Source organism: Podarcis melisellensis, assembly GCF_964234715.1.
Source record: "Podarcis melisellensis genome assembly, chromosome: 14".
Lineage (NCBI taxonomy): Eukaryota > Metazoa > Chordata > Lepidosauria > Squamata > Lacertidae > Podarcis > Podarcis melisellensis.
The window spans coordinates 45,801,876-45,819,555 of NC_138546.1; the positions used below are offsets into that span (position 1 = coordinate 45,801,876).

Sequence of the window (17,680 nt, forward strand, 5' to 3'; positions counted from 1 at the left end):
TCTCTTCCTGATTGCAGTCAATTTAATCCCATTTTTGCTTTTGTTTTAAGAAACAGGAGCTTCTAGAAACAGGAACGTAAATCTTCCATTTATTCATAGGATTTGTAGCCTATTTTAGACCTCGGCCTTCCAGAATGGTTTACTTAAAATTAGGTTGAAAATACTAATAAAATAACAACAATCATACAAATAAGTGAAACAACCAGATAAAAAATGGAGTGGCAGAAAAGCCCAGTCATTGATAGATAACTAAATCTGAACAGCATGGGAGAATAAAAAGGTCTTCACTGGATGTCTGTGTCAAGCAAGCCTTCGAGTGCAAGGATGCTCCAGAGTTGGCGTGCAACCACCAAAAAGTTCCTGTCTGCATTTAGCACCTGCCGTATCTCTAAGGATGGAGGGGCCCTCAGAATGGCTCCTGAGGCAGAACTTAATATCCAGGTGAGTTCTTGTGAGAGAAGGCGGTCCTTAAGGCATTGTGATCTCAAGCCATGTAGGCTGGAATCCTATGCACACCAGGAAATAAGGTTTACATGTGAGCAGAAACCAGTTCTGCTTGTACTTTAAAAGTTCAGACCAGCATGCCATGAACTGGTATCTTTTAAGAGCAGGTTGCACAGCCCTCTGACTCCAGTAGGCAGGGCTTTGCGTATCAGACTTGTCCCCACAATGTGTTAGGAAGAAGCCTCTTCCCATTTCAGTTCTGGCTTGCTCTAAAGAACAGGAGTTTTAACGGAGCTCTGTCATTTTTTGACCAAATTTCCTTTCCCATCTCTCCTGGATGAGTCCGACAGGGCAAGAATAGAGTACTGTCTTCTCCCAACTGACCAGCACATCAAATGACACTGTACTGTTCTTTTGCAAATAACATCCGGAGGACCACTGCTTCCCCATCCCTGTGCTAGATAAAGGGATCAGAGAAGAGTTTGGTCAGATGGTGCTCTCGTCCATCTGGAGGAACCTGCCTTGCTGTTTCCCAGAAAAAGATACTTATCAGCAGGAAGTAATGAGGCTGAAAATAAACAATCCCTACGTGAGTGAAGAGGAGCAGGAGTTTGCTGTGATAGGAGATCTGCCTCCAGTTCTTTGGACTGTTCTGTTAATTGATAACTTTCCATTGCCTAGCCTGAGGCATGAGTGGATCTGACCAAGAAGGAGTTCCCTACGTCTCATGAGGAGCAGGACAGAGTTCGATATTGCTGTGAGTTATTTGCCAGCCACTCAGGATGAGATCACTAGGGTGGGCAGCATTTATTTTGAGGGAAGAGAGCATTTAATTTGGGAGAAGTCGAACAATCGAGCGATTGGGAGGGGGCATTTCTATACCTGGTTCAGGAGACCAGAGAGACAAAAACAATGGCCATCTCTGGTGCATTCGTATCATTTGCTTTCAAAGCATTTCTATGCAAAGAAAGGAACATGCAGCCCTGTGTGTGCATTGTCAAGGTGGAGAATCTCTTTTCTTTGAGGGTGATGTTTTGACTTTTTCAAGGGCCCCAACAGACTGCACCTTTACTCACCATGTTAAAAGAGGATCAAGCAAATTCATGGAGGAGTGACTAGCTACAATGGCTATAATCTACCTCCATAGGCAGAGGCAACAATGCTTCTGAATACCAGTGGCTGAAATCCTCAGAAGAGGAGAGTGAGCTTGTCCTCAGGTTCTGCTTTGTGGGCTTCCCATAGGTATCTGGTGGGCCACTGTGAAAACAGGATGTTGGACTAGATCGGCCTGATCCAGCAGGACTCTTTGTGTTGTTATGTTCCTACTCCTGGGCAGCGCAAGATATCGGCTTATGATTTTATTAGTGGGCCAATTCTTTTCCCAGCTCGGACCTTTTGCAGCCCATTCATGTCTGCACTCCAATTTATAATGAGTACAAGACCAGACAGAAGGATTGCTATGATCCTGAGACAGGAGGGTGCCGAGGGCTCCTTTGCTTCCAGACTGACTATGCATTGTCTTTGCCAGCAGTTCAACTTCAGGTAGCTGCAGAGTGCCGGAGAGATGGGAGAAGTCAGGATTTCACTTGGAGCTGGCGACAGAGGTTTGGAGAATCCAGCGTTAGAGCTCACGGTAACACCGCCACTGCTTGTTAGCTCTGCCCTTTGCACTTTCTCAAAAGAGGACCATGTTGTAGCTGTCATTGTTTATTAATTTATATGGCGCTTAATGCTAAAAAAGGCTTCTAAGCAGTAGAAAAACTGTACCTTTGTATGCCTAGACCAGAGAGAGCAAAGGCCACCTCTGGTGCATTAATATCAACTGCTGCTTTAAAAGCATTTATGAACAGGAAATATTTCCCTGTGCCCTTTGGCAGGAAGCAGACAGAAACCCGCAGGTGGCAGAGAACCCTTGGCCTTCTGAGATCAAGGAGGGCAATGATGCGCATGATACTTCTTTCCAGAGGTATGGAAACTATATCCTTTAATGACTCATTCTGCATACATAAACAGTTGTTAGACACTTTTATTTACATTGTGCAAATAAAAATAAAGCCACAACGAAGCTGAAAAATCCAGCCCAGCTTTAACCCCCAAATGTAAGAAGTGATCACAATAAAAGACCATATAAATCGTAGGATTTGAAAACAACCAGCAAATGCAGGATACCTTAAGGTTTGGACAGGTACTTACAGGAGGAGGTATCCCTTCTAGACTCCCCTAACAGCCTCAGAATTGGAGGGAAGGTGGTTATCCCAAGTCATACTGCTGCATCCCTGGTCCCTGCAGCAGTGACTTGAAGGGGCGTCAGGTAAGCATCCTCATCTGCCACTCCCCCTCACCTTTTAACAAGAATGAAGGGAGCCACACAGGTGCAGAAGCTCCTCCAGCCTCTTGCAGGACACCTGGGACTGCTGGAGCTACAAATGGCAGCCCCGTTCCCCCTCTTTCAGACATGTATCCAGGCTTATTCTCTTGGTGTGATTCTCTTCAGGATCCAGAATGCAGCAGCTGAGCCTTTCTCTAAAGCAAGGTGCTTTTGCAAGGCTCACGCCAAGATACTACGGAAGATCTTCTTGGGCATCCTGTGTGCAGGTGAGGCTATTATGCATACACACATCCTTGACACTTTTGTGGCACTGGAAGGAGTGGGGCGATACACCTAATAATTTGGTTTTTCTTCCCTTTTGGTAAACCTCTAGGCCACATGAGCCGATCATATATGACCCCTCTAAACGTCTCCACACCAATTGTGGATGGTGACATTGGGGGAGAGCATTCTGCTGAATAGTCTTGGGTGGGGGGGTGGGAAGAGGTGAGATTCTCTAATGGCTTTCCCCCCTTGGAATTATAGAGTTTGAAGGGACCCGAAGGGTTGTCTAATCCAACCCCCTGCAGTACAGGAACGGCAGCATTCTGAGCAATTTCAGCTCGTGTCATGCTGAATGCAACGTGATTGTTAAGTTCAAGCCGGTGTACGAAGGAAGCAACAGGTTAAGACAGGAAGGTGTAGGAAGTAAGCCCATTGCTTTCTTCACCAATATGAAAACAATGTTCCCTGGGGAAGACCAAAATTCCCCCGGTGTTTCAGGAGGAGCTTTTAAAAAAATCCAAATAAATTTTGGCTCAGATGGAACATTGGGAGGGATCTTTGATTGAGAGCAAAGTGATGAGCACTTGTAGGATATAGCTCCCCTACGAAGCCCTCTAAAAGAATTGTGCCTGGTGCCCATTGGGACTGGTAGGGCAGAAGACAGGGAGCCGAACAGTAGGTGGTGCAAGAGCCATTTCCCTCAAGACTTAATTCTGCATTTGTAACCATCTACCTTCCTGCTAGGGACTCAGGTGGCTCTGTGGTTTAGACCATTAGGGCTTGCTGATCGGAAGGTTGGCGGTTTGAATCCCCACGATGTGGTGAGCTCCGTTGCTCGGTCCCAGCTCCTGCCCACCTAGCAGTTTGAAAGCACGTCAAGTGCAAGTAGATGAATAGGTACCACTCTGGTGGGAAGGTAAACGGTGTTTCTGTGCACTGCTCTGGTTCACCAGAAGTGGCTTAGTCATGCTGGCCACATGACCCGGAAGCTGTCTGCGGACAAACGCCGGCTCCCTCAGCCAGTAAAGCGAGATGAGCTCCGCAACCCCAGAGTCGTCCGCGACTGGACATCAGGGGTACCTTTACCTTTTTTACCTTCCTGCTGAGTCCTACAAATGCAACACCAAGACTAGGAGGCTGGTTGTTAAGTAGGGAGGCAGGGGTTGGCAAAGGGCAGGCTGAGATTGATGGAGCCATGCCCACTTTGTCCTAATGGACCAAAGTCCACTGTCCAGAATTGCCCACAGCTGTTTGCTATTGAATGCGGCCTAAATACCGAATGAGGTGGGGCAACTTGCTAGATTTCAACATTGCAGTATCTTACCTCAGTGCAACAGCCTAGAGAGAATAATATCTTGACAACAACAGGGAGAAAGCGGAGCCCAGCCCTGCACTGTTGGCAAAGGATTTGACCCACAGGTGCATTTCCTGACCTTTTCATCTCTTCTCTCTAGGCTATGTGGCCTACTTCATTGCAGCCTGTTGGCTGGACTTTGACCGAGCCTTGGCTTTGGTCATTTTGACTGCCCTGGTGGTTTGTTTCATGATCTATAGCATGGTCAAGAAATTCTGGGGTTCCAAGATTTTCCAGATGTTCAGCCCTTTCCGAAAATGCTGCCGGAGCATCTGGCCATGGCTGAAATGGTGAGTTCGGGGCTTGCTGCGCAGATCTGAATAGGAGCGATTTAATCATTTAATGATTAAATAAATTAAAATTTTAAAAAATAGGAGCAATCTCCGCCCCATCCATCATGAAGACTGCAAGGGAAACTTTTGCATATATGCTCAGGATGGTGCACTTCTCAACATACTTAATCTGGCAGCAAACCCCACTGAACGAAATGGGACTTACCGTATTTTTCACCCTATAGGACACACTTTGTCCCCTCCAAAAATGAAGAGGAAATCTGTGTGTATCCTATGGGGCGAATACAGGCTTTCGCTGAAGCTTGGAGAGCGAGAGGGGTTGGTGCGCTTCAGGAGGCTATCTGCAGCGTGGGGAGCCCTGCGGGAGTTCCCTGAAGCAGAGTGCCCCTCGTGCCGGGCAGACATCCGCAGTGTGGGGAGCATTACGGGAGTTCCCGCAGGGCTCCCCATGCTGCAGATAGCAGCCTGCCGCCCGGCACGCAGGGCGCCCTGAAGCAGAGCGCCCCTCACGCCGGGCAGACATCCGCAGCGTGGGGAGCATTACGGGAGTTCCCGCAGGGCTCCCCACGCTGTGGATAGCAGCCTGCTGCCCGGCGCAAGGGGCGCTCTGCTTCAGGGCGCCCCGCGCACCGGGCAGACATCCCCACGCTGCAGATAGCCTGCCACCCAGCGTGCGGGGTGCCCTGAAGCAGAGCGCCCAGCGCGCTGGGCAGACATCGGCCAGCCCCACAAGCTCAGGGGACAGTGGGGAGGCGGAGCGCCGCCATACCACTGTTCTCCGACCTGCTTTTGGGGGGGGGAAATAAAGGGGGGGGGAAATTCCTTTATTTCCTCCCAAAAAAACTAGGCGCGTCCTATGGGACGGAGCACCCTATGGGACGAAAAATACGGTACCTCAAAGTAAACCTGTATAGAGTTGCGCTCTGTAAATGTACCGTATTTTTCGCTCTATAACACGCACCTGACCATAACACGCACGTAGTTTTTAGAGGAGAAAAATTTGTAGGCATGCCACCCGTAGGCATTTCCTCCATAACACGCACAGACATTTCCCCGTGCTTTCTAGGAGGAAAAAAGTGAGTGTTATGGTGCAAAAAATACGGTATCTTGCTGTAGACGGACAGCTCTGCCGTGATTTATTCCACACTGAAAATTATCATTTTTCTTAAAGGTACAGCTCATTTTTTCAGTCTTAAATACAGTTTTACACATTTTGCAGCATTTCTTTCTTTCTTTCTTTTGGTGGGGGGTAAACACTCATGAAAATTAATCAGCATTTTAGTGCAAATATCTTATAATGAACACATTTGTATGGGCAATGCTGACTAATGTACACATTTTTGCAAGCAATTTTGTCCAATATAATGCATTTTTGCATGTTGTTTTTTACAAATAGCTTCATTTTTATGCACACTTCCCCCTAAAATATATATTTCTGTGAACACCATTTGTTTGGAGAACTGCATTGCAAAATTCCAGTTAAGAGTAAATTTCAAAGGATGGTTGCGTTTTCGTTCATAGATTGTATGGGAAAGTACAAATTTGAAAGATTCAGCATCAGTTGCTTACTGAATCAAATCTATCCCCCATCCCTAAATTCAATGTTATACAATAAAATGGCAAAAAACCCAAACCCAATAGAAATGGCAGAGAACTTCAACCAAGTTCTGTTGGCAAGTGATGTGCCAGAAGAAAGAGCTCAAAAGACAACAGTTCAGTTCTATAACCCTTCAGTCCAGCAGGCCACGTGCTTGCTAGAATAAAACTATCTTAGCTAGACAGTGGAAGGGATTGAGGATGGGGGTGAATCCCATAATCATGTATGGACACAGTCTTGCATCCCAACCATCAGGATGTGAAGAACAGCCTCCCCAACAAATCTCATTTATTTAGCAAAGCCTGTCTGGGTGTATCTCTGCAATGGTGGTGATCTGCTTCCCTCCTAGGGTGCTGTGTGCAATCATTTTGATCGGCCTGGTAGTGTGGCTGGTTCTTGACATGTCCCAGAGGCGAGAGCAGTTGGTGTCCCTGGGTGGCTTCGCTGCGCTGGTGCTGGTGCTCTTTGTCTGCTCCAAACACCACGGAGCCGTAAGTAGCTGCATTTTCTTTGGCCTGGGGTCCTTAGATGATGTGATACACCTGCAACCCATAATTTCCCGCAGATGATTTGATACATCTGCAACCCACAATTTCCTGCCACCTTCCCAGTCTATAAAACCCACAATCCTATGTACCGTATTTTTCGCTCTATAAGACGCACCGGACCACAAGACGCACCTAGTTTTTGGAGGAGGAAAACAAGAAAAAAAATATTCTGAATCTCAGAAGCCAGAACAGCAAGAGGGATCGCTGCACAGTGAAAGCAGCAATCCCTCTTGCTGTTCTGGCTTCTGGGATAGCTGTGCAGCCTGCATTCGCTCCATAAGACGCACACACATTTCCCCTTACTTTTTAGGAGGGAAAAAGTGAGTCTTACAGAGCAAAAAATACGGTATCTATCCCTGGGAGTAATCTTCTCAGAGTTCAGTGGGGCTTAACTTGAGAATTAGCAGTCATAGAATTGGGCTGAGATTCTGCTAGAGCTCAGGTGCCAGATTTTAAATAAAACCTGCAGAGTGGTTGGGCAAGATAGAACTTCATAACGATAAAACAGTTACAGTGGGTTGTAGGCCTTGCTTGATGCCAGAAGTCCAGAACTGGAGCGTTCCAACAAATGGCAGTCCAGCATCTGTTTCTGAAGACACAGAATGAAGGACAGTTTATTTATGCCCTACCTTTCCAGGCAGCCTATGAGGCATCCCCTTCCCCATTTTAATCCGTGTGAGGTGGGACTGCCTGAGAGGTCATTCAGCAACCTTTATGGCTGAGTCAGAGTTTGGACATAGACCTCCCCAGTGTTAGCCTGACGCTCTAACCACTAGGCCACACTGGGTTACTCCATCTGCTCTGCTTTTTCCCTTTGGGGGCAACAGCTGACAAGTTCAAATGGCTCCCATTCAGTTGTTTTGCTCACTTAAGACCCTCTCTCACAGAATCCAATTGAAATATGCAGAATTTGAGCTGATTTTTTGGACTTTCCATAGCAACCACCCTATTCATGCTGGGGATCATTGTTGCCTCCTTCTCCAGTGAATTCAAGAAATCAATGTGCTTTGTTAATCCTGAGGCTAGCACTTCTGCAACCTGGGGCTATCATTGATTCTCACTGACATGTCCCTTGGTTTCTTTATTCACAAGATTCCCTCTTGTGCTGTGTTGCAGGTGTCATGGAGAGCTGTGTTCTGGGGGCTTGGCCTGCAGTTTATCCTTGGAGTGTTCATCATCCGGACAGAACCTGGATTTCAGGCCTTCCAGTGGCTTGGTACTCAGATTCAGGTGCAGAGCAGTGTTGTTGGAAATGACTACATCTAAGTGCATTCTTTGCACTCCCCGGCTCCCACATTCAGCCCCAATTGCAGATCCAGTAGCATCCTCTACCCCAGATCTTGGAGAGCAGCTGCTAGATGGAATAAACAGGACTGGTTTGGTTCAAGTTCAACCAATGTTCAGACTCAGTATTAGGTAGAGGTAGCCAATGTAGAGCCCCGTGAATATTGTTAGACTCTAAACTCCCATCCAGCTCAGCCAGCAAGGCCAATTGTCATGAACAATGGGACTTGCAGCCCAAGAACATTTAGAGGGCACCACATTGGCTACCCCTGGTGCAAGGCAGCTTCATGTGCCAAACATCCTAACACAGGAGAAAGACAGCAGCCCTTCCTGAGACAGGCGGGAGTGGCAGGTGTCTTGAAAATGTGAAATAAAGACCCAAGCAAATGGAAAAGGCAATGCAGGGTGTTCACGGTATATAAGAATGCATTCCATTAGGGGTATATCAAGCTGCTCCAACACCACCCTGGTCCACAGATAGTGAGCTAGCATGGCGGTTTGATTTCCCTCAATGGGGTTGAACAGAACTGGTTCAGATGGCGGGGAGCCACCTAACTTTGGTGGTGGCATCAGTGGCAGTGCAATGTCAATACAGCTCTCCTTCTCTTAATGCCACCACCTGTGAAGGGACTTCCTCTTCCCTTTCTCCCGCCACTGTCACCATAGATGGCCAAAGTAGCCAGAAGTCTTGCTCTCTGACTGTTGCCATCTTTCCTTGCTCCCAGCATGCCGGTTAGCCATAGTCTTGTATGCAGAAGGCCCCCAACATCTCCAGGTAGGACCAGGGAAGATCCAGTCTGAAACCCTGGATAGCTGTTGCCAACTCTCAACTAGATAATCTAATATAAGGGAGCTTCCTAATGGTGGTGGCAAGGGCTCTTTATGGGGGAAGTGGTGGGCTTGTTAAAAAAAGAGAGAGTCTCTGAGCAGCAGTGGGGGAAAGCTATCTATTGTGTGGTGACCAGGGTCATGAGCCCTGAATAAGACTTGCACGAGTAGCACCTCTGGCTTCACAACGATGCTTGAACTGTCCACTGTAACATCATATGTACATTTCAGGAAAGATGTTCCAAAATAAGCACTTAGGTCTCCGCCTTATCCAATGCAACTGAGTAAAGTCCTATGCATACTCATTCTCCTCAACATTCCCTCCGTTCCCTTATAGACATTCCTGAACTACACCACAGCTGGTTCCAGCTTCGTCTTTGGAGACAAATTGATCCAAGAGGCGTTTGCTTTTCAGGTTAGCTTAAGGGGCATGTTTGACCCTAATCTCTCTCTCTCTTTCTCTCTTTCGCCTTATCCTTCTCTGAGTCATCTTTACTATTGAGTCCTTGACACAAGAGGCTGGCTTTTCACTGCGTGGTTGGACTGGGATAAGACCCTTCTGAGCTGTGGGCTACAGTCTGGGCAATAGGCCTAGTGTCGTTATCTGCCATAGTGGCACAAAAAATGCCAGGGTCCATGGAGCCCATCTGTGGTTGACATCAGCATTCTTAATTTTGATTTCTTTTAAGAGCTATGTCCTTTGGAAAATTCATGCCAGGCCAGGTAGTTTTAGCTGCTGCCATCTTCCCTGTCTCCAATGCTTCTGGGTTCTGTTCTGATGTGCACTGCGCATGTTGGAGACATTGGGGAAAGTGAAGAGGGCAGCTAAAGCAGCTTCACTGAGTGCTACTCTTTTCAGCACCAGGGTGAGGAAATCCTGGGAGATGAGAGCTACTGTGCTTTCCCCACCAACACCTGTCCCTACTACTTTCTACCTCCTCTTACCCCGATAAGCTTGCAGGTGGCAGACACAGAAGCAACACTTAGGAGGCATCAGAGGGCACCTTGCCCATAACCTCCACAAAGCTGCTGCTGTCTTCCTGGAATTTGCACTCACAAATGCTCCCAAACAAGCCAAGTGGTGAGTTTCTGGCCATTGTGTTAACTCCACAGATGTCCAACCATGTTAAGTCTACTTCGCTTTGCCAGTGTGGGCCATTGGACTAGCTCACTGTGCCCAGGATTTCTATAACATTCTGCACCTTACAAGCTGCTCAGACCTTCTGTGCTGAACTTTATAATCAACCCCTATATATGCTGTGTTGTAGGTTGTCTAGAACTCCCTAAAGCCTGATGTTCACTGTTTGCTTTCTGCCTCCAGTCATTGCCCATCATTGTCTTCTTCAGCTGTGTGATGTCCATTCTCTACTACCTGGGAGTCATGCAGTTCATAATCCTGAAGGTAATGCTGAGCACAAGGCTCTGGGCAGTGGAGAGATGCTTTTGAGCCCCCACTGTGTAGCTGAGGAGGGTCAACCATTTCTCTCTACCATGCAACTTACGGTATTCTAAAAGATCATGAAAGATCTCCGAGCTCTGGAGAAAAACTCCCAAGATAAGTGTGTGTGAAGATTTTGGACGATGTGGGAAACCTAGGTAAGGCACTGCTGCCTGCTAGTGGGGAGGGAGGTCATGCCACAAGGATGGAGAAGCAGTTGCTCTTGCAGGGAAGATGAGGCAACCAACATGGCTGTGGTAGAGAGAAGGGGGCAGGAAGAGTGGTTGCTGTCACAAAGGGGAGGGTTTGTTGATGGAAAGTCAGTACTAGGACATGTGTGATGGAGGGGACGAGAAGCAGAGACCAACTATGCTATCTGCAAAAAAGGAAGGAATACAGGAAGCCTTATTATACTGAGTCAAATCCTTGGTCTACACAGCTCCATCTTGTCTACTGGCAGCAGCTCTCTGACATTTCAAGAGAGGGGTCTTTGGGCCCTATCTGGAGACACCAAAGGCTGAACCCAATAAGTTCTGCATTCGCTCATTGCTAAGCTTCATAGCTAAGGAATGGGTATGGGGAATGGCTGTGCTTGCAAGGTGAGCCAAACAAAAGCAAGAAGAAAATTCATAGCTACTGAAGATCTTCGTTGTCAAGTCTTGGGGCTCAGGTGGCCTCAGTGGCACAGAGTGCCTTCCATCAACTTTGGCTGCTGACCCAGCTACCCCTTATCTGGACAGGGATAGCCTAATTACCATTGTCTATGCTCTGGTAACCTCAAGGTTAGATTACTGCAATGCGTTATATGTAGGGTGGCCTCTGAAGACGGTTCGGAAACTTCAGTTAGTACAGAATTCAGCAGCCGGGTTTCTCACTGGGGCAAGACTTTGAGCATGTTACACCGATCCTGGTCCGACTGCATTGGCTACCAATTAGTTTCTGGGGCCCATTCAAAGTGCTGGTTTTAACCTATAAAGCCTTAAACAGCTCAGGACTGCAATACCTCAAAGACCGCCTCTTTCCATATGAACCCACCCGGACCCTGAGATCAACTTCTGAGGCCCTTCTTCATGTGCCTCCTCCATGAGAGGTCTGGAGGATGGCAACACGAGAACAGGCCTTTTCTGCAATGATTCCCCTTTTGGGGAATGCTCTCCCCAGAGAGGTTCAGCTGGCGCCTTCATTAGACACCTTTAGGAGCCAGGCAAAAATGTTCTGCTTTAACTAGATTGATCGACATCCAATGCCCTTTCAAAATGTGTTGGGGACGTGGTGGGTTATGGGGTTGTTCTTGTTTTGATTATGTATTCTGTATTTTTCTATCGTGATTTTATCCTGTGAATGGCCCTGAGACCTGCGGGTGTAGGGCAGCATACAAATTTAATAAATGACAATTAATAATAATAATACTAAGTCTCGCAGGCTGTGTGACAGGGCAGTAATGCCCTCTGACCGTCTCCTACTCCTTCCTGCAGTTGTCCTGGCTCCTGCAGATCACCATGGGCACAGCAGCCACGGAATCTCTGAGTGTGGTGGGGAACGTGTTTGTGGGAATGGTAAGCAGGGTTTCTCGTTTTTACCCCTGCCCCAGGCAAACCTTCATTATACACCTTTAGGAGCCAGGCAGTGGCGTAGCGTGGGGGGTGCATGGGGGGCTGGCCGCACCGGGCGCAACATCTGTGGGTTAGGGTTAGGGGGCGCAAATCCACGGGTTAGGGGGCGCAAATTACTTGCCTTGCCCCGGGTGCTGACAACCCACGCTACACCACTGGAGCCAGGGAAAAAACATTCCTCTCCAACCAGGATGATTAATGTCCTGTACCCTTTTAAATGTGTTTGTGGGAGGGGGTAGTGGGCAGGGGTTATTGGTTAGTGTGTCTGTTGCTCTTGTTTTTCTTATGCATTTTGTGTTTTCATCTTGTATTTTTATGTTGTGAATTTCCCTGAGATCAACTGATGAAAGGCACTATACATCATCGTCTCAAAATGCCCAAATTTGAGCACAATCAGATCAGGAGCGTTTTACTTCAAGACTGTGATTTGTTCTGTTTGGTTACATTTGCTCTGGAAGCAAAAATCTCTCTAAATTCACTACTTCTGTGAGTGCTGTTCCTAGGGCTGCAAACTAGGGGGCAAAAACTCTGCAACATGTGCCTCTCCCCTTTTTTCCCCTTCTGCCCTCCAGACAGAAGCCCCACTGCTCATCCGTCCCTACCTGCTGGACATGACGCGGTCAGAGGTTCATGCTGTGATGACTGGAGGCTTTGCCACCATTGCCGGCAGTGTGATGGGAGCTTACATTTCGTTTGGGGTGAGTCAGCAATGCAGAGAGCTACCCAAGTGCAAGGGGATTCTTCTAGACTGCGGATGGGGAACCTTTGGCTTTGTCAATGTCCCTGAACTCCCATCAGCCCCAGAAATTATGGCCTCTGGCCAGGGGTGCTGGGAGTTGCAGTTCTGCAACATCTGGAGGGCCAGAGTTTCTGCACTTCTGTCCTAAAGAGTTGTGTTTGGCCTGCAGTTCCTTATTTGCAGCACACTTTGCAGATTAAATTGCTCACATCCAATCTAACCAGGATGTTACATTGGCTATTAGTTTTGTACCAAAACACCACTCAGCCCCTGCCAATTGCAGGCCTTTGGATGTATTTCGGGTAATGAAGTGCGCCAACAAGATTCTTGGAGAAGTCCATTCCACCACATGACCTTTCCAGCCTTGCCCATCCTGGATGGGGACCGCTGAAGAAGTCTGGCTGGCTTGCTCAGCTTGGTGGTAAATTTTTCATTGTTGTAGGGGCATGTACCTGATTCCTTCAACGGAGAGTTCTTCAGCTCCTCCTGGAAAAAAATCTAGCTCCATTATTGGTTGCACTGACTATCAGGCAGACAGGGGTCTTTCATCCCTACCTGGAGATACCACGGTTTGAACCTGAGATGAACTTCATACAAACAGTGCCAAGGTGGAGGGCCATAGCTGCCGAAAGCATGTTTTGCATGCAAAAGGTCCCAGGTTGACTCCCTAGCATTTCCAGGTAGGTCTGGAAATGTGCACTGCCTGAAACCCTGGAGAGCCTCTGCCAACCAGTGTAAACAGTTCTAAGCAAGGTGGACCAAGGTCCTGGTTGTAGAAGGCAAGTTCCCATTTTACCATGTGCCCTTTCTGGAGGGCACAGTACTTGAGAGAGTAATGGCTGGACAACTCCAAGGGCTCTTGCATTTAGCTTATTGGTCTGTAATCCATATAAATATGGTTTCACGCTGAAGTTCATGACAGAAACTGCCACCACCAAACAGGCCCCGTCTCTCATTGTCCACCACATGTCAAAGAGCAAAGTGGCTTTCAGGGTTTAATATGTAACATTTTTTAGTTCTTTGGGGACACCAAATATGCCTGCCATCCCATCATTCTACTGTATTGTGGTGCTACTGAGATATGCATCCAAGATCACAATCCTGCATTTACATCCTGCTACAGATTGATGCCTCATCCTTGATTGCTGCTTCAGTAATGGCAGCACCTTGTGCTTTGGCTATGGCTAAGCTCGTCTACCCAGAAGTGGAAGAATCTAAGTTCCGGAGCCAGGAGGGCGTGAAAATTGCTTGTGGGTGAGTGTAGTCAGAGCACATGAGGATCACGAGGCTGTCCAAAGGATCCTGGAAGGGTGCAGGATTAAGTGGGAAGAGGGGTGCAGAACTAGGGGAGTCAACATCTGAGAGACACAGGAGCATCTTTGCACAACTTCTCCATAGCAAAGAGAAACAGAGAAAGCTTGGAAAAGAAGCCAATGTGAAGTAGGGAGAACTATTGCAGTATAGGACTCAGTTGATGAATCTTTGGCTCTCCAGATGTTGTTGCATTCCATCTCCCATCACTCTGAGCCAGCAATGGCCAATGAGAGCTATACTTCAACATCTGGAGGTTCTACCCACCCCAGGCGTAGTGAGCAGCATGTTAGCCAGAGACTGCATGCACACCCTGCCAGTAATTATTTGGCATGAGTACTTAACTGCCCCAGTGGAATCAACAATTTAGACCATTTACTGCTATAAATAGAACGACTAGAGTTGCTCCTCATATACAAATCAAAATATGCGCAGGTCTAAGTCAAATGGGATTAATATGCGCAGGTCTAAGTCAAGTGGATTAACAGCTAAATAATGCTCAAATGTGGACAAGCCCTCAGATAGTAGGATGCAGAATTGTCTGCTGAGCTCTACGTGGTGGAGCTTTGTATGTCATTGCTGCTTTGCCAGAGGCGGCAATTTTTGGGCCTGTTTTCTTCTCACTTGGTGTATTGTTGGTGCAGGGAGGAGAAAAATGTCCTGGAAGCTGCCAGCAATGGAGCAGCTGTCTCTGTGGGGCTGGTAGCCAACATCGCAGCCAACCTGATAGCATTCCTGGCTGTACTGGAGTTCATCAATGCTGCTCTCGCTTGGCTGGGAGGCATGGTCAATCTGCCAGAACTCTCCTTCCAGGTACCATCCACAAGGCAGCCACCCTGTGAGTACACCAGGGTGGTCAACGGATGCTAAGAGGGAATGATATGTGTATTGTCACTTATTGGCTCTCTTGCCCTCTCACTCAATGGGTTGCCAGGGCAAGGACAGGTCAGACATCTGAACCGACTGGTGCAGAGGGCTTCCCCCCACTGCTTCCATCTGTCAGAATGCTGTCAGCGGCTCCCGGCTGGTTGCCCAGGAAAGTATAAAGACAAGAAAAAGTTTCTTGCCGTCCTTTATTTCAATTTTTACAGAGAGAGGCTATAGAACCCAGCCTTTTGGATAATGGCGTTGTCCCGAGTGAATCGCCACCCCGTCTCTCCCACTTCCTCATTTGTCTGTCTCATCATCTCCTCTATGGGTGTTGCTACATGCCCTTTTGTCTTTGAGCTCTTTGCTCTCCTACTTTTAAGGCTCGCCGGGTTCTGGGAGATGGAGGGTCTGGAATGCTTTCTAATGACAACGTGTCAACTGGGTGTTATTCTGGCTCTCCCATGATTCCCCAGCTTTCCCTCTCATCTGCCTCTGAGCTGTGACCTCCCTCAAACCCATTGCAAATCTGTACTGTCTTCATCTTCCTCCTCCCTGGAAGGGTTAGGATAGGGAGGCGGCCTCTACCATTCCTCCTCTGCCCAGTCCCTTACACCATCACTCTGCCCATTTCAACTTCCTGTCCCCATTTTTTCCCATTTCACTCTCCAGGCTCCCCCTACCCACATGAAATTAGGTTGAGGGCCACAGGTTGCCCATCCCTAATCTAGCCCTCTCCTATAATCTTAGTGTGGAGGATTTACTGTGGATTCATGACAGATGGGGGGTAGCTGGGCAGGAGTAGAGATGGGAAGTGAGTTTGTGTCATGGATAGTATGGGTGCCAGTGAGAATGGGTGGGGAAGGTGGCCTGGGATGGCAGAAGTCATGTGGTTAACTGACCATTGATTTTATTTCTAAACCTTTCTTTTCCCTCTGGTTTCCAGTTGATCTGTTCCTATGTCCTGGTGCCTGTAGCATTCTTGTTGGGAGCAAGTTGGGAGGATGCCCCGGTGGTAGCTGAGCTTCTAGGAATCAAGATATTCTTAAATGAGTTTGTGGCTTATCAACAGCTCTCGGGCTACAAAGAGAAACGATTGAAAGGACTACCCGAGTGGGACGGGACACACAAGCAGTGGATTTCGGCAAGTGCGCCAATCATATGGTGGAGGGGAAATGTCAGTTCAATGGTCTCACACACCAACACCTGTTGTGTACAACTGTCCCCCAGACCCAACCATTGCAACAATACCTGACCATTGTGCAGTTGGGTTTGAGGCTAGGGACACAGCACAGCAGAAAGTGGTTGTACACTGGACTGAAAGAGAAATTGGATTCAGTTCACTTTTAAAGGCAAACCTGCCCACTTCTCATTTTCCAAAGCAATACTGAAACACAGTAAATCCTTTGAAATTTGCACTTCTCTGAATTTTGTACTGTAGTTCTCCTGTCAAGTGATGTGTGCAAAAATGCATGTACAGTACCTTGATTTTCAAACAGCTTAGTTTTTGAATGTTTGGCTCCCAAACGTCACAAACCCAAAAGTGACTGTTCCAGTTTGTGAACTATTTTGGAAGCTGAATGTCCAACGGAGCTTCTGCAGCTTCTGATTGGCTGCAGGAGCTTCCTGCAGTAGCCAAGAAATCACTAACTGCAGTAGCAATGTGTAGTAACAAACTGAACTAAAGACTAGGCAAATGAGAAATGGAGAGTAATTAAAATGAGAAAGTCACCTATTCCGGTTGCACATCAGCAACCTTGTGTGCGCAACAGCCCCAAGGTTTTATAGTAATATATGCAGCCTTGGTAGCTGTGTACAGGAAAGCGATGAAGCCCTGGCACAGGAAACCAACATGAAAACCCTGCACATCCTGAAGCTCATTGCTGCCTTCTGTGTTGGCAATGGAACTCCTGATTTACCCAAATCCAACAAGCCATTTTTCTTTTGTTCCTTGCTTGTTTTATCTTGGGTACCCAGGAAGTTTCCCTATATCAAGTCATCCAGCCCAGTATTGCCTGTTGACACTGGCAGCAGGAGCAATTCAGGGTTTCCCACTTTTAAACTGAAAATGCCAGGAACTGAACCTGGCATTTCTGCCATGGAAAACAGGGGTGGGAGACCTTTTAGGTTTTCATGGGCCAAAGCTGACAGGTGTGTGGGGTTGCCCACACATCAATTGCCTCTAGTCGAAGACATCAAGTAATCTGGCACTTTGAAGTCCTGAAGTTGAGACTTCAAAGACCCCATGCCGTCCCAGCATTGGGTGTATGAGGGTGTTCCCCAAGGGAACACTAGAGCCAGCAGGCTTTGACTCTACCACCTAACTGCAAATGAATACCGTTTGCCTTAGAAGAGCCAAAGCCCACTTTCCCTTGCCAGTGCACAACAGAGAGTGCACTTAAAGGCTGTCAGTTGTGACCTGGTAGTTGCATCTCTACCTGCTCCATCCTCGATCATATAGGACACCAAGCACCAGGCATGTAGGTATAGTTTGGGGAAAACAGCCTCATGGGCCAAATATGAATTCCTGGCAGGCCTGAGGCTCCCTGGAGCATTTGCTCTGCTCCTGAGCTAGTGTCCTCCTCCAGAATCACAAGGAGCCGTGCTGCTTCTCAACTCTAACGCTCATCTGGGCACTGACTGAAGCCCAGCTCTGGTCCCAACGGCCATTGCTGAGGTGCTCCATCATCAGGCTGTTTGGGTTCTTGGCTCCATTTACTCCACCCAGGCAACAGACTTGGAGTAGGTGAAGTCTTCTCCATTCAGCACCC

At 47.7% G+C, this 17,680-nt stretch overlaps 1 protein-coding gene across 6 annotated transcripts; it reads left to right on the forward strand.

Moving 5' to 3' along the window:
• The first annotated feature begins 116 nt into the window (after positions 1 to 116).
• On the forward strand, positions 117 to 16,958 carry LOC309356300 (sodium/nucleoside cotransporter 1-like). 6 transcript variants are annotated; one of them, XM_081887699.1, is made up of 14 exons: positions 117 to 1,201; positions 1,976 to 2,077; positions 2,322 to 2,410; positions 2,939 to 3,039; positions 4,492 to 4,681; positions 6,631 to 6,772; positions 7,946 to 8,059; positions 9,279 to 9,356; positions 10,263 to 10,343; positions 11,855 to 11,935; positions 12,565 to 12,690; positions 13,855 to 13,985; positions 14,687 to 14,880; positions 14,977 to 15,987. In XM_081887699.1, the coding sequence occupies exons 2-14, from the start codon at positions 2,009 to 2,011 to the stop codon at positions 15,144 to 15,146; spliced, it is 1,566 nt and encodes a 521-aa protein (XP_081743825.1). In that variant the 5' UTR covers positions 117 to 1,201; positions 1,976 to 2,008; the 3' UTR covers positions 15,147 to 15,987. The 6 variants fall into 6 exon arrangements, with proteins under 6 accessions (XP_081743825.1, XP_081743827.1, XP_081743826.1 ...); XM_081887701.1 differs by having other exon boundaries at positions 143 to 1,201; positions 14,687 to 14,855; positions 14,977 to 15,103; XM_081887700.1 differs by having other exon boundaries at positions 145 to 1,201; positions 15,856 to 16,072.
• Positions 16,959 to 17,680: the final 722 nt, after the last annotated feature.

Coding starts and splice junctions, on each gene's coding strand:
- LOC309356300 (XM_081887697.1), top strand. CDS start 2,009: ATGGGAGAAGTCAGGATTTCACTTGGAGCTGGCGACAGAGGTTTGGAG. Junction 2,078..2,321: donor ATCCAGCGTTAGAGCTCACG/GTAACACCGCCA, acceptor GCCCTTTGGCAG/GAAGCAGACAGAAACCCGCA. Junction 3,040..4,491: donor CTTGGGCATCCTGTGTGCAG/GTGAGGCTATTA, acceptor TCTTCTCTCTAG/GCTATGTGGCCTACTTCATT.